The following is a 27,013-nucleotide window of genomic DNA, read 5'->3' on the forward strand; positions in this document are numbered from 1 at the left end:
CAAGTAGTTCACGGTTGTTACAGGTGTGTGGAGAGTGGAGGGTTGTTATAGCAGCAGGTGTGGAGGGAAAGTGGATTATTGTTACGGGTGTGCGTGAGGGGGGGGGGGGGGGAATTGGGGGGTTTAGTTTAATTTTCACAGCAATAAAGGCCCCTTTCTCTCTCTCTCTCTCTCTCTCTCTCTCTCTCTCTCTCTCTCTCTCTCTCTCTCTCTCTCTCTCTCTCTCTCCCTCTCATCTCGTTCGTTTAATACGAAACGAAACACGAGACTAGCAAGGCAGGAGATACCCTTGTTGAGAAGCCAGCTCATTACAAACATATATATATATATATATATATATATATATATATATATATATATATATATATATATATATATATATATATATATATATATATATATATATATAAAACATACATCGCAGACATTTGCTATAAATGACATTTGAACAACGAATCAATTCACTTTGATAAACGCATTAATAAGCTGACGAAACAGAAGCGCTTCGAAAACTTCCATTGCGAAGTGCTTTTTAAAATATATTAAAAATAAATTCATTTCATAAACCTATAAATAAAAAGATGAGAATCTGCCGTTGAATTTCAATATTATTTCCATATCAATGTGTGTGTGGGTCTTTTAACGGTGGTAAACGTTTTATTAATGTAAATAGTTGTAGATAGTAGTTGATAGTAGTAGTAGTAGATGGTAATGGTGGTAGTGGTGGTGGTGATAGTTGGAGTGTAAGCAGCATAGGTTGCTGTGATAAATAGGAACGTGAGAATTGAGAAATCAACAGGTTTATTGATCCACACGTGGTAGCTCCTATTACACCCAACCACTATCACTCACGGACTTATCCAACCACTATCACTCACGGACTTATCCAACCACTACCACTCACATACTTATCCAACCACTATCACTCACAGACTTAACCAAACCACAATCACTCATGAACTTATCCAACCTCTACCACTCACAGACTTATCCAACCACTACCACTCACAGACTTAACCAATACACCATCCAGGGCTGGTAGCCTCTGAATGGTTGTAGTAATAGTAGTATTTGCTATCAATAGTTCTAGATGTAGTCTAAGTAGTAAGTAGTTATAATAGCATCTGTATGAGTTTTTATAGTAGTAGAAATAGTGGTAGTGGTGGTGGTAGTGGTGGTAGTTAACATATAATGACATAATTATTAACACTACCGTTAATAACTATATGATTATTATTATCTTTCCTTATAAGTAATATTTTTCAACTTGTCCCTTAAATCATCAAGCGATTATTTAATTATTTAATAGATTATTTAATTATTTAATAGATTATTTAATTATTTAATAGATTATTTAATTATTTAATAGATTATTTAATTATTTAATAGATTATTTAATTATTTAATAGATTATTTAATTATTTAATAGATTATTTAATTATTTAATAGATTATTTAATTATTTAATAGATTATTTAATTATTTAACAGATTATTTATTATATTTAATAGCGATTATTTCAAACAAATTATTCTCCCCGGTTTCTATAAACGTGTAGTGGTAAAAAAAAAAAGTCGTGAGCAGCGGTGATTTTCACTGACAAAAAGCGGCAGTTTCAATACACGGAAATAAAATAGGTTTGTCACAGGCATTGCAATTGCACAACCCCCCATTGAACACCTGAGAGCCTATCAGATTTGAAAACTGAGTCACGTTACAGTGTGGGTGTATATTCACCTAGTTGTATTCACCTATTGTATTCACCTATTGTATTCACCTAGTTGTATTCACCTAGTTGTATTCACCTGGTTGTATTCGCCTAGTTGTATTCACCTAGTTGTATTCACCTGGTTGTATTCACCTAGTTGTATCCACCTAGTTGTACTCACTTAGTTGTATTCACCTAGTTGTATCCACCTAGTTGTATTCACCTAGTTGTATTCACCTAGTTGTATTCGCCTAGTTGTATCCACCTAGTTGTATTCACCTAGTTGTATTCACCTAGTTGTATCCACCTAGTTGTATTCACCTAGTTGTATTCACCTGGTTGTATTCACCTAGTTGTATTCACCTAGTTGTGCTTGCAAGGGGATGAGCTCTGCTCTTTCGGTCCGCCTCTCAACTGTCAATCAACTGTTTCTACTACTACTATTTTTTTTCCACTCCACACACACACACCAGGAAGCAGCCCGTGACAGCTGACTAACTCCCACGTACCTATTTACTGCTAGATAACAGGGGGCATAGGGTGAAAGAAACTCTGCCCATCGTTTCCCGCCGGCGCCTGGAATCGAGCCCCGGACCACGGGATTACGTGACCAGCGTGCTGTCCGCTCGGCCGCCGGCTCCCTACGTGTGTGTGTGTGTGTGTGTGTGTGTGTGTGTGTGTGTGTGTGTGTGTGTGTGTGTGTGTGTGTGTGTGTGTGTGTGTGTGTGTGTGTGTGATATTGGGGGCTCTAGCGCCTGGGCCTGCCTCCATGTAAGCACACAGAGACGAGTCCTAACCTAACCTAACCTTCCCTAACCTAACCTAACCTTCCTTCCAGGGGCAGATCGTGTTCCTCAGAGGCTTCCATATACGACGGACTAAACAGAGAAGGACGAGACAACCTCCTGCGGAAGCTGTGCGGCCCGGTGTCCCGGGAACCGCGGGGCAACTCTGGCAGGTTCCTGCAGCAGGTCTTCTTCCTCTCCTCCTCCAACACCATGGAGGTCGAACTCAAGCTGGCGCCGGGCACTAATTTCCTCAACCAGTTCCTGGTCGGTGGATACTACTTCCATAACTGTGAGTGACTGTTGTGTGGTTCCTGCGCTGCTTCTGTAGTTCGTAAGATTTTTTGGAGTTCGTAAGATTTTTTTGTAGTTCGTAAGATTTTTTTGGAGTTCGTAAGATTTTTTGTAGTTCGTAAGATTTGTGTAGTTCGTAAGATTTTTTGTAGTTCGTAAGATTCTTTTTGTACTTCGTAAGATTTTGTGTAGTTCGTAAGATTTTTTGTAGTTCGTAAGTTTTTTTGTAGTTCGTAAGATTTTTTGGAGTTCGTAAGATTTTTTGTAGTTCGTAAGATTTTTGCAGTCTGTCAGTTTTTAATTCGTGAGATTTTTGCAGTTCGTGAATGTCTCTCTCTCCATTCGTCACTCCGTAAAAAATGCAACTATTTTGCCTAACCACAAACGTACGAACCCCAACAACCTCCCTAACCTATCGAGGCCGATGCATAGAAAACGTGTAATATTATGTTTGCTTTAATTTTTTTTTAAGTTTTACTTGTACGTCGAATTTTATACGGATGAGTCAATTCCTTACAAAAAAAATGAGACTTAATAAGTTATATTTTTTTAACGGAAGTTACCAATCCGTTGATAATACGACGTACGATTAAATATTAAAGCATCGTAATAGTGACGATTTTTCTATGCCTCAGAGTTGATAGATTGAATGGGTTACTTGAGTGCCATAATGGTTAGGGAATTTTTTTTTTATGGAGTGGGAAATGGAGATAGAGACTTGATGGAATACAGGAAGTTTGACGGATGGAATAGTGTGTAACATAGAAACCTCTTATTGACCAGACCACACACACTAGAAGGTGAAGGGACGACGACGACGCTTCGGTCCGTCCTGGACCATTCTCAAGTCGATTGAGAATGGTCCAGGACTATTCTCAATCGACTTGAACTTATCTTTCGAACTACAAGTTAGTCATAAAAGCGTCCTGGACCATTCTCAAGTCGATTGAGAATGATCCAGGACCATTCTCAAACGACTTGAACTTATCTTACGAACTACAAGTTAGTCATAAAAGCGTCCTGGACCATTCTGAAGTCGATTGAGAATGGTCCAGGACCATTCTCAATCGACTTGAACTTATCTTACGAACTACAAGTTAGTCATAAAAGCGTCCTGGACCATTCTCAAGTCGATTGAAAATGATCCAGGACGGACTGAAACGTCGTCGTCCCTTCACCTTCTAGTGTGTGGTCTGGTCAACATACTTCAGCCACGTTATTGTGACTCATCGCCTGCATAGAAACCTCTTCTCTGTCCCCGTCTCTGCAGCACGCGTAGAGGGCACCAAGAAGCCGACCAGCGTCTGTGACGTGATGTTCTATGGGGCCGCCAGCCCCAGACACGGCTACGTCACCCACCCCTCCACTACCCTCCTCTGGAACGTGGAGGGTCAACTTAACTGTAGCTACTTGTTCGTTCCTACGGCCTCCCAGTCGCTCTCACTCACGGTGAGTGCCCTCCACACTCACTCACATCCTCACTGATGGTGAGTACTAAGTCACACTCACTCACATCTTCACTGATGGTGAGTACTAAGAGTACTAAGTCACACTCACTCACATCTTCACTGATGGTGAGTACTAAGTCACACTCGTTAGTCCAACCACTCGGGGAGGAGGGACGGTAGAGCGACGGTCTCGCTTCCTGCAGGTCGGCGTTCAATTCCCCCCGACCGTCCACAAGTGGTTGGGTACTATTCCTTTCCTTCCGTGTCCCATCCCAAATACTTATCCTGACCCCTTTCCCAGTGCTATATAGTCGTAATGGCTTGGCGCTTTTCCCCTGATATTTCTCTTTCTCGTTAATACACCACACACACACACACACACACACACACACACACACACACACACACACACACACACACACCAAAGAGACAAAGCTCAACCCCCGCAAGCACAACTAGGGGAGTGCACACATACACACACGCGCGCGTGCGCGCGCGCACGCATTGAATACCCCTCCAGTATTTACCCACCACATTATACACACACTTGACATACAAACTATACAAAGCGGTTACACAGAACGCTTTTACCCCTTACTACACAAACAAATCTTTACACCGCATCCACGGCCATGATTGGGCAACACTGTCGTACTTCTGAGGTGGGAGAGCCAATTAGCAGCGAGCACTAAGTCATCAGGACGACCATAACAACACTAGACGGCTGGAAGAAAGGATGACCAATCCCTTGGACCGTTGGGGATCGAACGCCGACCTGCATGAAGCGAGGCACTATGTCGTGGCTGAATTATTTACATTATTTACATACTGGCCCATTGCCAGTATGTTTTTTGTCGAGTGACTGTAGTTTTTTGCTGCCCGAGTTGTATATAAGTTGTATATAATACATATAAAATGTATATCGCACTACTGTGGACGTAACATTGCCTTCACCTTGGGCACTAGGAGGCTCGAACACCCGACCTCCAGCATGGGGAGGCAGGCGCTCTATCAACATAAATGTAAAGTTCTGATGCTAGTTCTGATGTTCTTAACATAAGAACATAAGAACAAAGGTAACTGCAGAAGGCCTATTGGCCCATACGAGGCAGCTCCTATTGGCCCATACGAGGCAGCTCATATTGGCCTATACGAGGCAGCTCCTATTGGCCTATACGAGGCAGCTCCTATTGGCCTATACGAGGCAGCTCCTATTGGCCTATACGAGGCAGCTCCTATCGGCCTATACGAGGCAGCTCCTATTGGCCTATACGAGGCAGCTCCTATTGGCCTATACGAGGCAGCTCCTATTGGCCTATACGAGGCAGCTCCTATTGGCCCATACGAGGCAGCCCCTATTGGCCCATACCAGGCAGCTTCTAATCACCCAAACTCATTCATATATAGGCCTACCCTACCCACTCAACCCAGCGATTTCCAAGTCTGTTATATTACCCAGAAGATGACGCAAGACAACCGTTGAACCCTTCCCAACCAACCCGAGGAAAAAAATTCCACTGAGAAGAAGATTTTCCTGCTTGCGGATTTCCCTTCCGCTAAAAGGTTATTGGAGCGTAAGACAAACAAAGTCTTAGAGCTCACAGTCCTTTACGCTCGCCGCCCACAACGCCAATCATTTTAAACACAACACTCTACCGTCCAATAGTGGCATTAGGCTCTCACCCGTAACCCGTCCGTTAGCGGTAACCCGTCCGTTAGCGGTAACCCGTCCGTTAGCGGTAACCCGTCTGTTAGCGGTAACCCGTCCGTTAGCGGTAACCCGTCCGTTAGCGGTAACCCGTCCGTTAGCGGTAACCCGTCCGTTAGCGGTAACCCGTCCGTTAGAGCTAACCGTCTGTTAGAGAGCCGCAACGTATTGCACGGCACTACAGAGCTATACCAGCGCCGCCAGTACACACAGACACACACACGTACACCTGATTGATTGATTGATTGATTGATGAAGAGTAAGCCACCCGAGAGGTGGCACGGGCATGAATAACCCGTAACAGGTATACCTAGCCACCTCTGGCGTATATAGTGCATATTAATAAAGGGGGGGGTTTGGGGGGTGGGTTAGCACCATTTTCAGCTGACCTGGTAGACACACACACACACACACACACACACACACACACACACACACACACACACACACACACACACACACAGGCTCCCAGAGTACACACAGTGGCGCCAGTCAAAATAACTTCAGAAGTGGAGTTTATGGATACAAAGAAGAAAGACAAACAAAGGAAGGGGGATGACGACAAAAATGTGAAGAGATTAGGTAGGCAGAAAGGAAACAGGGCAAGGAAGACGCTCCCCTTGTGCATCTTTCTTACCTTAATGTGACCTAAGAATAATGGACAAGCAGCAGAAGGCCTATTGGTCCATACGAGGCAGCTCCTATTGGTCCATACGAGGCAGCTCCTATTGGTCCACACGAGGCAGCTCCTATTGGTCCACACGAGGCAGCTCCTATTGGCTCATAGGAGGCAGCTCCTATTGGTCCATACGAGGCAGCTCCTATTGGTCCATACGAGGCAGCTCCTATTGGTCCATACGAGGCAGCTCCTATTGGTCCACACGAGGCAGCTCCTATTGGTCCACACGAGGCAGCTCCTATTGGCTCATAGGAGGCAGCTCCTATTGGTCCATACGAGGCAGCTCCTATTGGCCCATAGGAGGCAGCTCCTATTGGTCCACACGAGGCAGCTCCTATTGGTCCATACTGGCAGTATGGACCAATACTGCGCTGTCACCAATGAATCCAAAGAATAAGATGCATCATGGCCAAGGGAGAGGTCTGTCCCTTTTGCCACTCCGTTAAAAATGCAACTGTTTCCCCCTAACCTAAGCAACCCACCTATCCCATTGTGGCCGATGTATTGAAAACGTCAATATTACGTTTTTTTTTTTCGGGCTGATGCAGTCGCTGTTTTAACGGATTGACTGACCAATTAAAACACAAATGGAAGGTTATACATGAGGTGACGCGTGCTTGACCCAGCACTGGGGAGGGTAGGAGTGGGGTTCAGTGACCTCCACCAGTAGGTCACTGACCTTAAAGGGCAGTAGGCTCTGAAACGTGGCGCTCTTGTGCCAGGTAAGTCCACTACGGGCTCGCCATAGCCCGTGCTACTTGCCCCGCTCCTGTGCCAGGTAAGTTACGGGCTCACCATAGCCCGTGCTACTTGGAACTTGTTCCGAGTAGTTGAATCTATAACAACAACATCTGAAACGTAAGGAAGAGTATGTGCTCCTACACGGTATCACTGCTCTGTAATCAAAGATAACTACCCATAGCCTATTCATATATAGGCCTACCCTACCCCCTCAAACAACCCAGCGTATGAACCAATAGGAGCTGCCTCGTATGGCAGCCAATAGACCTTCTGCTGCTTGTCCTTTATTCAGTAGAACTTCGGTTTCAACCCTTTTAACCCTGTCGTAGCTCAGTCGATTAAGGCAGTGTCTGGGATGCTCCGGGACGCAGGTTCGAATCCTCGTCACGGCCCTTGTGGATTTGTTCATAACTACCCATACTTAACTAAACTAAACCCAGCCTACCCTAACCTAACCTAACTCAACCCAACCCAACGAAAATAAGATTACACTCAATGTTCTATACATGGTGTGAACAAGGTGTGTGACGTCACTATGACGTCACAATGAACATGCCAGTACACGTTCTAGACCCCCACACCCCCTAACCCCCCTCCCACACCCCCTAACCCCCCTCCCACACCCCCCTAACCCCCCTCCCACACCCCCCTAACCCCCACCACACCCCCATGCTTCAAGGTCGTCTGTTTCCTCTCAGTCCCAGGTGGGTGATTTTGTTTTCATAATAATATTAGATCTTGCCTCACCCCCCTCCAGACAAAAGTTCACTTAAACAAGACTTTAAACCCTCACTACATCATTAATACGGGTTTAAAAGGGCCCGGGAAGGAACGATAGTTAAGATGGATTAGTTTAACACCTTAAAAGGCCCAGAGCAGCCATTTGTACACCTTAGGACCTATGATTGGACATTTTTTTAAACTCCTCCAGAAAGAAATGAGGGGGACAATTGTCAAGCCTCGAAACATTAAGACCTACGGGCTCACCATAGCCCGTGCTACTTGGAACTGTATGTTCCAGGTAGCGAATCTTTAACAACAACCTCAAGAGAGTCATTTTTGTTTTTAAAGCGCCAGGACCCAATGCAGCCATCTTTAAGCCTCCCAGAGCCAACTTTAACGACGCCTGGCGTCTATATATATATATATATATATATATATATATATATATATATATATATATATATATATATATATATATATATATATATATATTACCCACACACACAACCTTTAAACATCTAAAATGGTCCCCAGACAACCCTCCAGAATGCGTGCTTCTCTCTCATGAGCACACACACACACACACACACACACACACACACACACACACACACACACACACACACACACACACACACACACACACACACATAATTTTAAAACCAGGTATGATAGGGAAATAGGACCGGAGTCATAGCTGTAGACAACCGATGCTCGAAAGGCGGGATCCAAGAGTTAATGCTCGATCCTGCAGACACAACTAGGTGAGTACACTCTCACATACACACACACACACACACTATACACACGCAATTAGGCTTCTATCTACTTTTACATCGTACAAACAATACTCTGTATACATATACATATCCATGTTTTTTATATATGTATTAGTAATACATACACAATTTGCTTTACACGATATATGTGAGTACAGTCCTTATCATTTAACAGCTGGACACCATGAACATCAGTCACAAAAATCTCAAGGTTAATTTCACAATTAAATCACCCATCATAATTAGTATATAACCACATGATATATCAATAATACTTGGTCAATATTACACAATCAATGTGTGTTTTTCCTTCACTTAAGTGGTCACAACATTTGCAATTATAACAGCCATATTTGACCCTTCAGCCTATTAGTGCACAAGCTCCTTGAACCGGTCTAAGAGGATTAATAGCCCTCGTGTATAACTCATATCATTAATTAATTGAGACAGTCTGCTCACAGTAAGTTGAATCCGAGTTCAAATTTCACGTAAGGCGAGACGTTTAGAGACATTTCCTTACACCTGATGTCTCTGTCCACCTAGCAGTGAATAGGTACCCGGGAGCTAGGCAGCTGCTGTGAGAATTCATCTTGAGAGGATAAACCACATAAAAATACTCGACTCATTCGCCATCGAAAAAAATCCAAGATGAGTGAAAATGATAATGAGGCTATTGTGAGGGCTAATCATTCTCCCACAGGTACGGGAGGTGAGTCTGAGTGCCACAGAGGGCCACTGCTCGACCCAGTGTGGGGAGGAAGGATGCCAGTGCCACCCAACCACGGTGCCTCTGCAGCACGTCGATCACCTTCTCTTTGTCCACACTCAGACCCACAAGATTATCTCCTGCCACTGTGGCCCCATCAAGGTAAGTCTCCCCCACCACCCCCCACCCTTGGCAGTGTTGCAGGGGAAATATTACAGGTTGCAGGGATTTGTTCAATTGCAGGGAAAAAAGCTTTGTGTTTTCTCCGTCGTGTGGGCATTGTAATCCCTATATTTACGTCAGGAATGAGTTCCTGGAAACGTGGATTTAAATCGAAATGATATAATTCTAATCTCATTGGTCAATAAGATTCAATCCTGGAGATGAATTCCTCGAAAAACTGTGTCCGATACACATTAACTACAAAGGGTAGTAGAGGATTGGTCACAATAACATGATTCAAATCCAAATTACGCTTGTGAAATGTAGGTAAGGTAATGATTAGTAGAGAGCACTAAGCCATTATGACTACACGACATTTGGAAGGGACATGGGAATAAGAATTTCGGTTAGAATGATGGAAATGAATAATGTCCAACTGTTGACCAGACCACACACTAGAAGGTGAAGGGACGACGACGTTTCGGTCCGTCCTGATCCATTCTCAAGTCGATTGTGGCTTGAGACACAATCGACTTTAGAATGGTCCAGGACGGACCGAAACGTCGTCGTCCCTTCATCTTCTAGTGTGTGGTCTGGTCAACATACTTTAGCCACGTTATTGTGACTCATCGCCTGCAATGTCCAACTCCTTGGACGGTCGGGGATTGAACGCTGACCTTCAAGAAGCCAGACCGTCGCTCTACCGCCCAGTCCAAGTGATTGGACGATACGAAATGAAAAGATATCAGTAGTTGCATATATTAAAAGTACAATAGAGTTGTACCAACCTGAGACAGCTGTGAAGTAAGTGTTGAGGCACAACTCTATTTTCATCTTGCTTGCATATGCTCACTGTATCACTTATTGTCTTCAAGTTGCAATGACACTTATAGCACTAACAACCCCCCACCCCCACCCCCGTCCCCACCAACATAGCTTTTTGACTCCTTCTGAAGATGTATTAATATACGAAAGTACTTAAGGAAATTCCTGTTTCAATTTTTCTCCGTGGTCTGACACTCACATTTTTAATCACGTGTTTATTTTTCGTGATTTACACACATAGCTTTTGAAGTGTTGACACCTCTCAACTTTCACCATACGCTTTCCTTAGCACTCAAAACAGTGATTTATCAACAAGAACCTCATGCGAATTATTTTCTTATCGACAATAATCTTAATTCAAAACTGCAATAATTTCAAAATTAAAAAAAAAATCAAATGTCAGCCGTTCATGACCTTTGAAGCACTTAAAGGAGTCACACACCACCCAAGCGCCACTTCTCAGGTCAAGAATACCCACCAACAATCCTTAAGTATTAACTCAAAATTTTTACCTCTATTGTCTTCCCGGCTCTCTCTCTATAACACCCGAGGCACCGCTGCCACTTTAGGAAGGCGTTACGCTCGTGTTCGAGGCGGGGGCGGCTAAAGCTCCACGGTAATAAGCGTAAAATAAATGACCGAACCACTTGCGGGCGCATCCAAACTGGCGATGTAAACACAAGGTCGCTTAAGGTACGCCACGTCAGTCATTAGAGAAAACGGACCGCGCTGGAAATACAGCTTCATAATATATGTATATATTATATATTTATTATAATAAACCCTTCACATACACCAGTTCTTCTCTATTCCTACGTTTTTCGCCTTCCTTCTTTCCCTTACGTTGCTTTATCATCTTTATTTCGTTTGTACTTGTGTAATTTCCCCATGAAACGCCTTTCAAAACATTTCAAAGAACATATTTGCATTTCGTCAAGATTCTTGGTGCTAGCCTCGTGTGCTGTTATTAACGTCAATAACCAAATGTCTCATTTTCTTCCTACGTTGTGGTACCTCAGTTAGCCCACTATGCTATTCAACCTCTCATCAACGTTATCAACGATCAATCAACGGTAACAACGTTCATTTAACGTCGAACTAACGCCACCTTTGAATACTGTGCAATACGACGCCAATTTATCCACATCCACCAAATCCTCACTCAGCCCCATGTTGGCCTAGTAAGCCTAGAATAGTAATCGAGTAATCCTAGGGTGTCTAAACCTATTAATCTCTTGCTTAAGTAACTCCCACCGCATTTAGATCAGTCACGGCTAATCGACCAATATCCTGGTTCTGAATTTCTGTCATTCTTCTCCCATTTGTAATAAACTTTTCTATAATCAGATAGGCTTCGTTCTCATAATTACCTTTTAATACTTTCTTCATATCTTTTGCTAATTTCTTTCATCGGTTCCCGATTCTATCTTCCATCATTAACCAAATTTTTTTCCGGCTTATGTATTTGTTGATACAAAGCTTCTATAGAGTATATTATATATATACTCTACTATATATATAATCTATAGTATATATACTATATTATATTATATATATATATATATATATATAATATACAGAGTATATTATATATACTCTGTATTATTATTGTACACTTCCTGTAGACATTATATTATATACATTATATTGTATATAAGTATACTGTATACTTATACATTATACGTTTATGCAAATTACGTGTATGTATGTATACATTAATACATACATTACGTACACGTATGTGTATGCATGTATGGTGATGGTGGGTACAAGGCTGTGAATTCGTGTGTATGCCTTCAGACCCGAAACACTGAGTCTTCCTGTCATCTACAGGAGGTGCAGGAGATGACGGTGGACACCGCAGGGGGAGTGGACATCATCTACCACGTCTCCCACTTCACCTGGGCTTCTCAGGGCTTCAACTTCTCCCTCGAGTACGCCTTCCTCCCAGCCACCATCTGCGGACCCACCTACCACAAGACACCCACAGGTGCAGGGGAGAGGGAGGGTAGAAATAGCCTAGGCTACTCTATCTTGAAATAGCCTAGGCTACTCTATCTTGAAATAGCCTAGGCTACTCTATCCTGATGTATTTCATTGTCTCAATAAACGTACTTGAACTTAGAAGTGCGTTGTGTTCGCCTTGCTATACACCACACACACACACATACACATACACATAAACATACACATAAAGGATACACATAAAGGATACAATTTGCATATCTTTAAATTGAGCCCAAATTAATTTGGCGTCAATGATGTTACCTTAAGCCTGTGTTAAGCCTCCGGCGTTCTCTTCATCTGCCACTCCGTAACAAAATGCAACTGTTTTACCTAACTAGAAAAGAGGTTACCCAAGCACCTTACCTAACGCGAGGCACGATGCATTGAAAACGTAAATTTTACGGTGCTTTAATTGAAATAATACGTCACATTTTTTAACGGAGTGGTCGATTCCGGAACAAATGTGAGAGGACGGGTTGAGTTGATGATTAAGATGAGTAAGATGAGTAGGATGAATAAGGTGAGTAGGGAGTATTATTAACCCGTGTTGTGTTGACAGGAGAGTTGGGGCCCAAGAGCTACACGGCGCCAATCACCACCTACTTGTTCGTTACTTGTAATTGGGTCATCAACTGCCAGCCTGGTTCTGCCCTCGCTATCACCGTCACCCCGCCCAAACACGGTGAGTGAGTGAGTGAGTGAGTGAGTGAGTGAGTGCTTGAGTCCTCAGTGGCACAGTCCGTTCTCATAAACTAAGGCCATAGTCCACTCCATCCACCCGCCAAACCCCAGCTGTTTATGAATGAAAAACGGTTTACACACGACTCACAACTGATGACGTTCGAACACTTCCGGAACAAGTGCTTCACTGACGACTTTTGTTCGAACCACAACGCTGTAAACAGCCCGTCCTCCAAACAAAGATCCAAAAGTGATTCCATGCACCCGCCAAACCCCCTGTTTATGAATGAAAAACGGTTTACACACGGCTCACAACTGCTGACGTTCGAACACTTCCCGAACACGTGCTTCACTGACAAATTTTGTTCGAACCACAACGCTGTAAATGCTTCACCCACGTACTACAAATACAAATAATGGCCAACGGAACCTAAACACCTAACCAATGCCTAAATACATACAATATGCTAATATAAAATAATATTAATTTATATTTGAGAACATTTCTAATTTGAATGAACAGCATGTTAAAATTGATGAATGTGTCTTTGGGGTGGACCGCTGGATGGAATGGTCTGAGAGGATTGACTGGGCGCCAGTCCTTAACGGTACGCTTTTGTTCACCCAGCAGTGATTGGGTGCCTGCAAGTTAAACGATTGACGGGAATGATAACGATTTATGGGGCGGGAAAGTTCTTAGCCTGCTGACAGGATTCAGCAGTCTTTTGTTCCTGTACCCACCTGTGAAAAAATGTTTATATGATGGTGAGAGTGATGGTGTGTGTGTGTGTGTGTGTGTGTGTGTGTGTGTGTGTGTGTGTGTGTGTGTGTGTGTGTGTGTGTGTGTGTGTGTGTATGTGTGTGTGTGTGTGTGTGTACGCGTGCGTGCGCGCTTGTTTCTTACGAAACAGTTATCTAAAATAGTTTCCAGAAACGAGTTTCAGGTTCTATTGGTTGTGTAATACAAATGACTCCATACCTCCATACCCACTCCGTAAAAAACGCGGCTGTTTCGCCAAATTACCTAGGCTTGGCTAGTAGAACACCTAATCACCTAGACTAGGCTAGTAGAACACCTAATCACCTAGACTAGGCTAGTAGAACACCTAATCACCTAGACTAGGCTAGTAGAACACCTAATCACCTAGACTAGGCTAGTAGAACACCTAATCACCTAGACTAGGCTAGTAGAACACGTAATCACCTAGACTAGGCTAGTAGAACACCTAATCACCTAGACTAGGCTAGTAGAACACCTAATCACCTAATTACCTAGGCTAGTAGAACACCTAATCACCTAGACTAGGCTAGTAGAACACCTAATCACCTAATTACCTAGGCTAGTAGAACACCTAATCACCTAGGCTAGTAGAACCTAGGCTACTCACCTAGACTAGGCTAGTAGAACACGTAATCACCTAGACTAGGCTAGTAGAACACCTAATCACCTAGACTAGGCTAGTAGAACACCTAATTACTTAGGCTAGTAGAACACCTAATCACCTAGACTAGGCTAGTTGAACACCTAATCACCTAATTACCTAGGCTAGTAGAACACCTAATCACCTAATTACCTAGGCTAGTAGAACACCTAATCACCTAGGCTAGTAGAACCTAGGCTACTCACCTAGACTAGGCTAGTAGAACACGTAATCACCTAGACTAGGCTAGTAGAACACCTAATTACCTAGGCTAGTAGAACCTAGGCTACTCACCTAGACTAGGCTAGTAGAACGCGTAATCACCTAGACTAGGCTAGTAGAACACCTAATCACCTAGACTAGGCTAGTAGAACACCTAATCACCTAGACTAGGCTAGTAGAACACCAAATCACCTAGACTAGGCTAGTAGAACACCTAATCACCTAGGGTAGTAGAACCTAGGCTACTCACCTAGACTAGGCTAGTAGAACACCTAATCACCTAGACTAGGCTAGTAGAACACCTAATCACCTAGACTAGGCTAGTAGAACACCTAATCACCTAGACTAGGCTAGTAGAACACCTAATCACCTAGACTAGGCTAGTAGAACACCTAATCACCTAGACTAGGCTAGTAGAACACCAAATCACCTAGACTAGGCTAGTAGAACACCTAATCACCTAGGCTAGTAGAACCTAGGCTACTCACCTAGACTAGGCTAGTAGAACACCTAATCACCTAGACTAGGCTAGTAGAACACCTAATCACCTAGGCTAGTAGAACCTAGGCTACTCACCTAGACTAGGCTAGTAGAACACCTAATCACCTAGACTAGGCTAGTAGAACACCTAATCACCTAGACTAGACTAGTAGAACACCTTATCACCTAGACTAGGCTAGTAGAACACCTAATCACCTAGACTAGGCTAGTAGAACACCTAATCACCTAGGCTAGTAGAACCTAGGCTACTCACCTAGACTAGGCTAGTAGAACACCTAATCACCTAGACTAGGCTAGTAGAACACCTAATCACCTAGACTAGGCTAGTAGAACACCTAATCACCTAGACTAGGCTAGTAGAACACCTAATCACCTAGACTAGGCTAGTAGAACACCTAATCACCTAGGCTAGTAGAAGACCTAATCACCTAGACTAGGCTAGTAGAACACGTAATCACCTAGACTAGGCTAGTAAAACACCAAATCACCTAGACTAGGCTAGTAGAACACCTAATCACCTAGACTAGGCTAGTAGAACACCTAATCACCTAGACTAGGCTAGTAGAACACCTAATCACCTAGACTAGGCTAGTAGAACACCTAATCACCTAGGCTAGTAGAACCTAGGCTACTCACCTAGCCTCAGACATTATTCACCACAGCCAAGAAACATTAGCGGCGATTTTAAACTTCCGTGACCCACCACAATTTTCACGATAGGGTCAATAGCGTAACCCAAAAAAAGTAGTATGTGTTAAAGAGGAGAGGTTGGAGCCATATATCCGGTGTTTACAATATAAACCTCCGGATAACCAGAGGTTTATTATTGGCCTCGCTGAAGTCAATATTTATTCTACCACTAACTCCCCCTCACGCTAAACAAGTTAGTTATCGCTCCCCTCTATGTTGTTGTTTCAGATTTAGCTACTCAGGATGAAGTGTCCATGTAGCACGGGCTATGGTGAGCCCCGTAACTCCCCCTCTAACTCGTCGAAAGATTTTATACGCAAAACAAAAAGGATGGCGGGTAGAAATAGCCTAAGCTACTCTATCCCTTTGAGATGTATTTCTTTGTCTCAATAAACATACTTGAACTTGAACTAAAAGGAAGATGAAGATCCTGTGTATAATGACTACTTCTATGATAGGCTTAGTAGGACATCCAGCTTTATGATTATACATAAATTACGTGCATGTATGTATACATTATATATACATTACGTACACGTATGTGTATGTATGGTGATTGTGGGTAGATGGCTGTGTATTCGTGTATATGCCTTCAGAATATTTATATATTCAATAAAACATATTATGTATTCTACAGTATCCATCATCACTGATTTCAAAATACTGTACTTTAAAGAAATTAATTAAAAAAATTATAGAATTGCCATCATATAAAGCCTATTACAAATTATTACAAAAAGCCAAATTAACTCCGGAACTGGAACCTCTAGGGACAGTTCGTTGTCGCTTTCATCCTCGTTCTGACAGTTCCTGCCACGGCGCTGGAACCAATCGTATTGGCCTTTGGAGCGGAGACTTTCGGCGCACCTGCTGCATGGGTAACAGCTTCTCCTCCACGTATTAACCTACCCAGGCTTTGCGCCCTAGAGAGGCCACTCCAGACCAACACAACTCCATAGTCTGATAAATGCCTACAATACAAAAAATTGAAATATCTAAGGCCCAATAAATTGCAAATCTTAAAATATTTCATAATTGTATCTTAATATTAATATATTACTTATATTACTTATATTGTATATTATTATATTTTATAATACTTAATATTTAAAATATTTCATAAATAAATTGTATCGATAATTAGGCAATCAGAAGCTCTTTTCCAAAAATAAAAGAAATCCATTCCATATTGTTGTGTCAATGGCGTCGTCACACCGACATTGTTTACTGAACGATAATATATGACATGGCATAGTTCACCAGTTAATGACTGAGTCAGCAACGTTATTCATGTGATTTGTCACTGACACTATTCAGCCCTGTTGAGTGTGATGATGGTGATGATGGATGATGATAGTGATGATGATGGTGTTGTGGGATGATGATAGTGATGATGATGGTGTTGTGGGATGATGATAGTGATGATGATGGTGGTGTGGGATGATGATAGTGATGATGATGGTGGTGTGGGATGATGATGGTGGTGGTGTGGGATGATGATGGTGGTGTGGGATGATGATAGTGATGATGATGGTGGTGTGGGATGATGATAGTGATGTTGTTGGTGGTGTGGGATGATGATAGTGATGTTGTTGGTGGTGTGGGATGATGATGGTGTTGTGGGATGATGATAGTGATGATGATGGTGGTGTGGGATGATGATAGTGATGTTGTTGGTGGTGTGGGATGATGATAGTGATGTTGTTGGTGGTGTGGGATGATGATGGTGGTGTGGGATGATGATGGTGGTGTGGGATGATGATAGTGATGATGATGGTGGTGTGGGATGATGATAGTGATGTTGATGGTGGTGTGGGATGATGATAGTGATGATGATGGTGTTGTGGGATGATGATAGTGATGTTGATGGTGGTGTGGGATGATGATAGTGATGTTGATGGTGGTGTGGAATGATGATAGTGATGTTGATGGTGGTGTGGGATGATGATAGTGAGGTGTTGTAGGATGATGATAGTGATGATGATGGTGGTGTGGGATGATGATGGTGGTGTGGGATGATGATAGTGATGATGATGGTGGTGTGGGATGATGATGGTGGTGTGGGATGATGATAGTGATGATGATGGTGGTGTGGGATGATGATAGTGATGTTGATGGTGGTGTGGGATGATGATAGTGAGGTGTTGTAGGATGATGATAGTGATGATGATGGTGGTGTGGGATGATGATGGTGGTGTGGGATGATGATAGTGATGATGATGGTGGTGTGGGATGATGATGGTGGTGTGGGATGATGATAGTGATGATGATGGTGGTGTGGGATGATGATAGTGATGTTGATGGTGGTGTGGGATGATGATAGTGAGGTGTTGTAGGATGATGATAGTGATGATGATGGTGTGGGATGATGATGGTGGTGTGGGATGATGATAGTGATGTTGATGGTGGTGTGGGATGATGATAGTGAGGTGTTGTAGGATGATGATAGTGATGATGATGGTGCTGTAGAATGATGATAGTGATGGTGTTGTAGGATGATGATAGTGATGGTGTTGTAGGATGATGATAGTGATGTTGATGGTGCTGTAGGATGATGACAGTGTTGCATGATGATGATAAGTGTTGTAGGATGATGATGGTACTGTAGGATGACGATAAGTCATGTTGATGATGTTGTAGGATGATGATAGTGATGTTAATCCCTACGTCAGTGACCCATGAGTGACCCTAGTGACCTCCTCCTTCAACAGGAAACTGCAACTCCTGGAATCTGACCCTTGAGACGACGGAACGGGACTCCAAGAGGGTGCTGGGGACAGCTTGTGCGTCTCAAGACACCCTGCTCTTCCACATCCCCGTCAACCACCTGTCTGCGTTAATCACGTGGGTGCCAACTGCTCTTCTGTCTTCCAAAGTGCTCTATAGTCGTAATGACTTGGCTCTTTTGCTCTGATAATATTGGCATTTCATTCCCCTTATTTCCCGTAACCAATTTGATATTCAAATTCAATTTCATATAAATAGAATGTGTTTATATAGAACATAGGAGTTATGGATATGCCTCCTCTTGTTCCTTAACCCGCCAAACACACACCGAAACTACGACGTTGGTACAACGTTCGAACAAGTTTTAACACCTAACCAGTTATAACAACCAATATAGCAAGTTGTAACAACGTTCTAATACGTTATAAACACGTTAAGCCAAGAGGTAACAACTTTATTACAAGTTGTAACAAGCGGAAAATAGAGACAGTTTCAGTTTGTGTTTCCAGGGATTCACTTATAAATAAACTCCCTCACTTGCTCCCCCCATACGTATACCACATACACATACACCCTGGATTGAGTATACTGACGAAGGTGTTGTGTGTATGTGTCAGGCTGGAGATGCGTGGTCCGGGTCGCCCTGACTGGCTTGTGGCTTGGAACACCCGCTGGCCCCAACACACGCCTCCCACCACCTCCGTCTCCCCCAAGCCTGAGCACTCCAGGACCGTCAACGCCCTCCCCACTAGGTCAGTCAAGCCACCAGGTCAGTCAAGCCACCAAGTCAGTTAAGCCACTGGATCAGTCAAGACCCCAGGTCAGTCAAGCCAGCAGGTCAGTCAGTCCTCAAGGTAAACCAAGCCACCAGGTGAGTCAGTCCTCAAGGTAAACCAAGCCACCAGGTGAGTCAGCCCTCAAGGTAAACCAAGCCACCAGGTGAGTCAGCCCTCAAGGTAAACCAAGCCACCAGGTGAGTCAGTCCTCAAGGTGAACCAAGCCACCAGGTGAGTCAGCCCTCAAGGTAAACCAAGCCACCAGGTGAGTCAGTCCTCAAGGTAAACCAAGCCACCAGGTGAGTCAGCCCTCAAGGTAAACCAAGCCACCAGGTGAGTCAGCCCTCAAGGTAAACCAAGCCACCAGATGAGTCAGTCCTCAAGGTAAACCAAGCCACCAGGTGAGTCAGCCCTCAAGGTGAACCAAGCCACCAGGTGAGTCAGTCCTCAAGGTGAACCAAGCCACCAGGTGAGTCAGCCCTCAAGGTAAACCAAGTCACCAGGTGAGTCAGCCCTCAAGGTAAACCAAGCCACCAGGTGAGTCAGCCCTCAAGGTAAACCAAGCCACCAGGTGAGTCAGCCCTCAAGGTAAACCAAGCCACCAGGTGAGTCAGCCCTCAAGGTAAACCAAGCCACCAGATGAGTCAGCCCTCAAGGTAAACCAAGCCACCAGGTGAGTCAGCCCTCAAGGTAAACCAAGCCACCGGGTGAGTCAGCCCTCAAGGTAAACCAAGCCACCAGATGAGTCAAATCAACAACTGACTACTTTTCTACCAGCACTTATAGATTGATGTGCTAGGATAATAATAGTGATATTAAAGAGGTTATAGGATGATGATAGTGATGTCGATGGTGTCGAATGATGATTAATGTGTGTCTTGTGGGTGTGGGTGTGGTCCATAAGGGTGATAATGATGTCTAAAACACACGTTTCGGTCGTCAGGAAGACGTTTAGAGTGAGCTCCGGCGTACGGTCAGCGAGAGTGAGGGAGAGAGCGAAGTGCCGACGCGGCCGCGTGGTGCTGACGATAGTGGTGGCGACGGTGTTGGCGCTGAGAGGCCTCTCCAACACCCTCTGACTCCCTCTCCATCACCGACGACGCGGCAGCGGTAGCCGCAGTGGCTGCCGCAGCGGTGGCCGCAGCGGCAGCCTCTCCACGACTCTTGCTCAAGACAAGACTCTTGCTCAAGACTCTTGCCCACACATCAGCCGGGCGACTTCGCGCGGGCGCTCTTTCCGTCCCAAGTCCAACCTCACTTGGACTTGCTAGCTATGGTGCTGCCCCGGAGCAACTGGACTTGCCCCTCTTTGGCCTTGTACACACACACTCTATACAGGGTATCAATAAACACACATACCCAAACACACACATTAGGGGTTTATCGATTATTCTGTCTCGCGACGGCTACAATAGTCGAGTTGAACACAGTGGCTTCCATAGCCAGGATAATGGCAGGAGTGGCGTATATATATATAAATATATAGGCCTACGGTGGCTCTCAGGGCATATAGATTTAGGCGTTTTTTGATACAAAATATATTAAACAAAACTGTCTGGGCAGGAGGGTAGTTGGATTGGGTTTCTTCTCACCAATCACCAGTATTTTTGTACAAGTGTGCGTGTGTGTGATTCTTTTAACGGGTTATTCATGCCCGTGCCACCTCTTAGGTGGCTCAATCTTTATCAATCAATCTGTGACTCTTCCCTTGTTTGGGTGTGTGGTTGCGTGTGGTATTGGACTCTCGGTCGGGGGTGCATAAGAGTCATTTCCACACTGCTCAAGGGATTGGGGTGGGAAGCTGTTGTTGTTTAAGATTCGCTACTCAGAACAATAAGTTCCAGTAGCACGGGCTATGGTGAGCCCGTAAGGGTGGGAAGCAAAACAAAGCTGTATATGTATGGGGTTAGGAGGGGTGTGTGGGGGGGGGGATGGAGGTGGTGCAGCGGCAGGTGTGTGGTGGTGCAGGTGTGGGTGCAGCAGGGGTAGATACAGGTGTAAGTGCAGTGGTTTTAAGTTTGAAGGATCTAAATAAGGTGATCACAATAGATCTTGCACTCAAGGGCCACACTCAAAATCCACCATCACGTTCTCCCATATCACTCCCACATCACTCCCACATCACTCCCACATCACTCCCACATCACGCCCACATCACTCCCACATCACTCCCACATCACTCCCACATCACGCCCACATCACGCCCACATCACTCCCACATCACTCCCACATCACGCCCACATCACTCCCACATCACGCCCACATCACTCCCAAATCACGCCCACATCACTCCCACATCACTCCCACATCACTCCCACATCACTCCCACATCACGCCCACATCACGCCCACATCACTCCCACATCACTCCCACATCACGCCCACATCACTCCCACATCACTCCCACATCACTCCCACATCACGCCCACATCACGCCCACATCACTCCCACATCACTCCCACATCACGCCCACATCACTCCCACATCACTCCCACATCACTCCCACATCACTCCCACATCACGCCCACATCACTCCCACATCACGCCCACATCACTCCCACATCACGCCCACATCACTCCCACATCACGCCCACATCACGCCCACATCACTCCCACATCACTCCCACATCACGCCCACATCACTCCCACATCACTCCCACATCACTCCCACATCACTCCCACATCACGCCCACATCACTCCCACATCACTCCCACATCACTCCCACATCACTCCCACATCACTCCCACATCACTCCCACATCACGCCCACATCACTCCCACATCACTCCCACATCACTCCCACATACTACGCCCAATGGGAACACAAATAACACATACCTATAAGGGATCTCAAGGTCAGTTATATACATATAAGGGTGAATGTATATGTATATAAGTATGGGTGTGTATTTGTATATACTTGCGTGTATGCATATGGGTGCGTGTGTGTGTATATATATATATATATATTAAAGTATGTGTGAATGTAGGTGTATATGTATTTGGGGGGGGAACATGTATATATGTATAAATATATACCAATGGATAATCAAATGGAGTCTTATTGTCCATTAGTTATGATAATATATATATATGCATATGATTTTATATAGCGAAGCCCACATACAGCCTCCAGAGACATGTTCCTGTCATCACAGATTACTTCCCTCAGCATCCTTAAGATTTCATCTCAGACATCAACGAATTTCAAGCTGATCAGACCAAGTTTTTTCCAGCTTTAAATGGGCAAAAAATGAGCTCGTCTGGATTTTTTGTTTGTTTTCAGAAGATCAGTTTCATCGGAGCTCATGTCATCTTGTCAAAAAAATTAGTTACTGTATTTTTTTTTCTTTGTTAAATGTAATTATTTTATTTTCTTGATCAGGAGGTAATCGAATATCTTTGTTGTTTTGTAGTGGAGTGATAAGCGCGCTTCTGGTCCAGCCTGTGTGTGTGTGTGTGTGTGTGTGTGTGTGTGTGTGTGTGTGTGTGTGTGTGTGTGTGTGTGTGTGTGTGTGTGTGTTGTGTGTGTGTGTGTGTGTGTGTGTGTGGGCGCGTGTGTGAATGTGTTTTGTGAGTGTGTGTCTGTATTCACCTAGTTGTGCTTGCGGGGATTGAGCTCTGGCTCTTTGGTCCCGCCTCTCAACTGTCAATCAACTGGTGTACAGATTCCTGAGTCTACTGGGCTCTATCATATCTACATTTGAAACTGTGTATGGAGTCAGCCTCCACCACATCACTGCCTAATGCATTCCACTTGTTAACTACTCTGACACTGAAAAAGTTCTTTCTAACGTCCCTGTGGCTCATTTGGGTACTCAGATTCCACGTGTGTCCCCTTGTTCGCGTACCACTCGTGTTAAAAAGTTTATCCTTGTCTGCCTTGTTAATTCCCTTGAGAATTTTGTAGGTAGTGATCATGTCTCCCCTTACTCTACTGTCTTCCAGTGTCGTGAGGTGCATTTCACGCAGCGTTTCATCGTAACTCATGCCTCATAGTTCTGGGACTAGTCTAGTGGCATACCTCTGAACTTTTCCAGTTTCGTCTTATGCTTGACAAGGTACGGGCTCCATGCTGGGGCCGCATACTCCAGGATTGGTCTTATGTATGTGGTGTACAAGATTCTGAATGATTCCTTACACAGGTTCCTGAAGACAGTTCTGATGTGTGTGTGTGTGTGTACTCACCTAGTTGTACTCACCTAGTTGTGTTTGCGGGGGTTGAGCTCTGGCTCTTTGGTCCCGCCTCTCAACCGTCAATCAACAGGTGTACAGATTCATGAGCCTATCGGGCTCTGTCATATCTACACTTGAAACTGTGTATGGAGTCAGCCTCCACCACATCACTTCCTAATGCATTCCATTTGTCAACCACTCTGACACTAAAAAAGTTCTTTCTAATATCTCTGTGGCTCATTTGGGCACTCAGTTTCCACCTGTGTCCCCTTGTGCGTGTTCCCCTTGTGTTAAATAGACTGTCTTTATCTACCCTATCAATCCCCTTCAGAATCTTGAATGTGGTGATCATGTCCCCCCTAACTCTTCTGTCTTCCAGCGAAGTGAGGTTTAATTCCCGTAGTCTCTCCTCGTAGCTCATACCTCTCAGCTCGGGTACTAGTCTGGTGGCAAACCTTTGAACCTTTTCCAGTTTAGTCTTATCCTTGACTAGATATGGACTCCATGCTGGGGCTGCATACTCCAGGATTGGCCTGACATATGTGGTATACAAAGTTCTGAATGATTCTTTACACAAGTTTCTGAATGCCGTTCGTATGTTGGCCAGCCTGGCATATGCCGCTGATGTTATCCGCTTGATATGTGCTGCAGGAGACAGGTCTGGCGTGATATCAACCCCCAAGTCTTTTTCCTTCTCTGACTCCTGAAGAATTTCCTCTCCCAGATGATACCTTGTATCTGGCCTCCTGCTCCCTACACCTATCTTCATTACATTACATTTGGTTGGGTTAAACTCTAACAACCATTTGTTCGACCATTCCTTCAGCTTGTCTAGGTCTTCTTGAAGCCTCAAACAGTCCTCTTCTGTTTTAATCCTTCTCATAATTTTAGCATCGTCCGCAAACATTGAGAGAAATGAATCGATACCCTCCGGGAGATCATTTACATATATCAGAAACAAGATAGGACCGAGTACAGAGCCCTGTGGGACTCCACTGGTGGTGTGTGTGTGTGTGTGTGTGTGTGTGTGTGTGTGTGTGTGTGTGTGTGTGTGTGTACTCACCTATTTGTGCTTACGGGGGTTGAGCTCTGGCTCTTTGGTCCCGCCTCTCAACTGTCCAGTAGTCCTGAGCCTACTGGACTCTATCATATCTACACTTGAAACTGTGTATGGAGTCAGCATCCACCAATCAACTGGAGTGTGTGTGTGTGTGTGTGTGTGTGTGTGTCTGGATGTGTGTGTGTTTGTGTGTGTGTGTGTGTGTATGTGTGTGCCACGCATGCAGAGGCTGACAGAGGCACCCACACACCATTCTTTGACACTCTCTCTACATCACTGTAATTATCATTAATTGCTCTCAAACCTGGCAGGCGAGTCAGTAGCTAATCTCTCCCTGTCTCCTAACACCACACATTTGTACACACACATTATATATATATATATATATATATATATATATATATATATATATATATATATATATATATATATATATATATATATATATATATATATATATAAACATATGAATAATATATCATTGTTGTATAAGGCTGGTTTTATTCTACCTATGATTAGATATTAAAATGCAGTCATGACTACCATCAGAGAACAGCAGAATACAATAGAGAACATCAGAGTACAGCAGAGTACAGCAGAGAACAGCAGAGTATATCACAGTATATCACTTAAGCATACTATAACATTTAATTGTTTATTTACAAATGTACATAACAAGAAAGTAATCATTCCTAATAATGGGGACAGGAAGCCTGCGTTTGGGCTCGTGCAGCAGACTGGCTGTCAACAGACTGATAACACATCGCATTTTGACATCAAAATCCCCAAACGGGCATAATATGAGCTACTATAAATCATCCCAGATCACAATTATTCGCAGTTTCAATGCGTGGGATGAGCTGGGTTAGGCTAGGTTAGGTTCGGGTTAGGTTCAGGTTAGGTTCAGGTTAGGTTCGGGTTAGATTAGGTTAAGACTAAGTCCCATCTTGCAATTTACCTATTGAAAAATGTAAACTAAAATTACTAAAATATAAACTGTCCTGAAAAATGTAAAATATCCTATATCTATACACACTTGTATATCTATACACACTAGTATCCCAATTTATATCCCTAGATTTAATCCCAAAATGCACTTTTTAAGTGTTGAAATCCCCTCTAAATGCAAGTCTCCTATCAGAGCATGCAATTTGTGCATCTATATCTAAATTCTAAAATATTATAAACAGATGGTGAAACTCCATGGAGTCAGCACCCAACTGTTCATCTCTACAGAATTCTTGGGGACATAGGGGACCAACCCTCACACCAGTCACCCTGCAAAGTTGGGTGAGACTACGCCCAACCACTTGGGCTGGACGGTAGAGCGACGGTCTCGCTTCATGCCGGCCGGCGTTCAATCCCCGACCGTCCACAAGTGGTTGGGCACCATTCCTTTCCTCCCGTCCCATCCCAAATCCTTATCCTGACCCTTTCCCAGTGCTATATAGTCGTGATGGCTTGGTGCTTTACCTAATAATTCCATTCCCTATCCCCCCCCCCCCAAAGCGTCTGATCTCTGACACACTAACGTGGCCGTGAGGTGTACACAGGTGTATCTCAGGTGTACACATTGAATCTCAAACGCACACAGGTGAATCTCAAACGCACACAGGTGAATCTCAAACGCACACAGGTGAATCTCAAACGCACACAGGTGAATCTCAAACGCACACAGGTGAATCTCAAACGCACACAGGTGAATCTCAAACGCACACAGGTGAATCTCAAACGCACACAGGTGAATCTCAAACGTACACAGGTGAGCCTCAGACGTACACAGGTGAGCCTCAGACGTACACAGGTGAGCCTCAGACGTACACAGGTGAAAGAGACTAAAACAGACACACGAGTGATATAAAGACCTCTCCTCCTTTTCCCTACCGTTCCTATCCAACAGGAAAATAACACGAAACAATGAACAAATCTCAAAATTGTAAAAAAAAAATTGAAATAATAGAAACCTTGTAATTGTCACGCATGCAAACAAGCAACCCCCCCCCCCCTCATGCGAAGTTGAACCGTTTGGGCTTAATGAATCCCAGTCACGCTAAGATAGAAAACCCTCCTTCGTTGTGTTCTAAGGAGAGAGAGAGAGACACACAATGGTAAATTATATGTAGCCTAATGCTACCTAGTGTTCGCTCTGTCTCTCTATCTCTGTCTGTGTGTCTCTATCTCTGTCTGTCTGTGTGT

At 44.0% G+C, this 27,013-nt stretch overlaps 1 protein-coding gene across 1 annotated transcript in view; it reads left to right on the forward strand.

The window, feature by feature from the left end:
* LOC123767937 (uncharacterized) overlaps positions 1-22,101 on the forward strand; it is a 214,217-nt gene extending 192,116 nt beyond the window's left edge. The window contains exons 12-19 of the mRNA XM_069306626.1: positions 2,546-2,784; positions 4,057-4,235; positions 9,565-9,732; positions 12,391-12,547; positions 13,124-13,246; positions 18,791-18,923; positions 19,424-19,558; positions 20,526-22,101. Coding sequence (XP_069162727.1) covers positions 2,546-2,784; positions 4,057-4,235; positions 9,565-9,732; positions 12,391-12,547; positions 13,124-13,246; positions 18,791-18,923; positions 19,424-19,558; positions 20,526-20,661 — 1,270 coding nt within the window. The 3' untranslated portion in view covers positions 20,662-22,101. The remainder of the gene's footprint in view (positions 1-2,545; positions 2,785-4,056; positions 4,236-9,564; positions 9,733-12,390; positions 12,548-13,123; positions 13,247-18,790; positions 18,924-19,423; positions 19,559-20,525) is intronic.
* Positions 22,102-27,013: the final 4,912 nt, after the last annotated feature.

Source organism: Procambarus clarkii, chromosome 58 (assembly GCF_040958095.1).
Source record: "Procambarus clarkii isolate CNS0578487 chromosome 58, FALCON_Pclarkii_2.0, whole genome shotgun sequence".
Taxonomy (NCBI): Eukaryota; Metazoa; Arthropoda; class Malacostraca; order Decapoda; family Cambaridae; genus Procambarus; species Procambarus clarkii.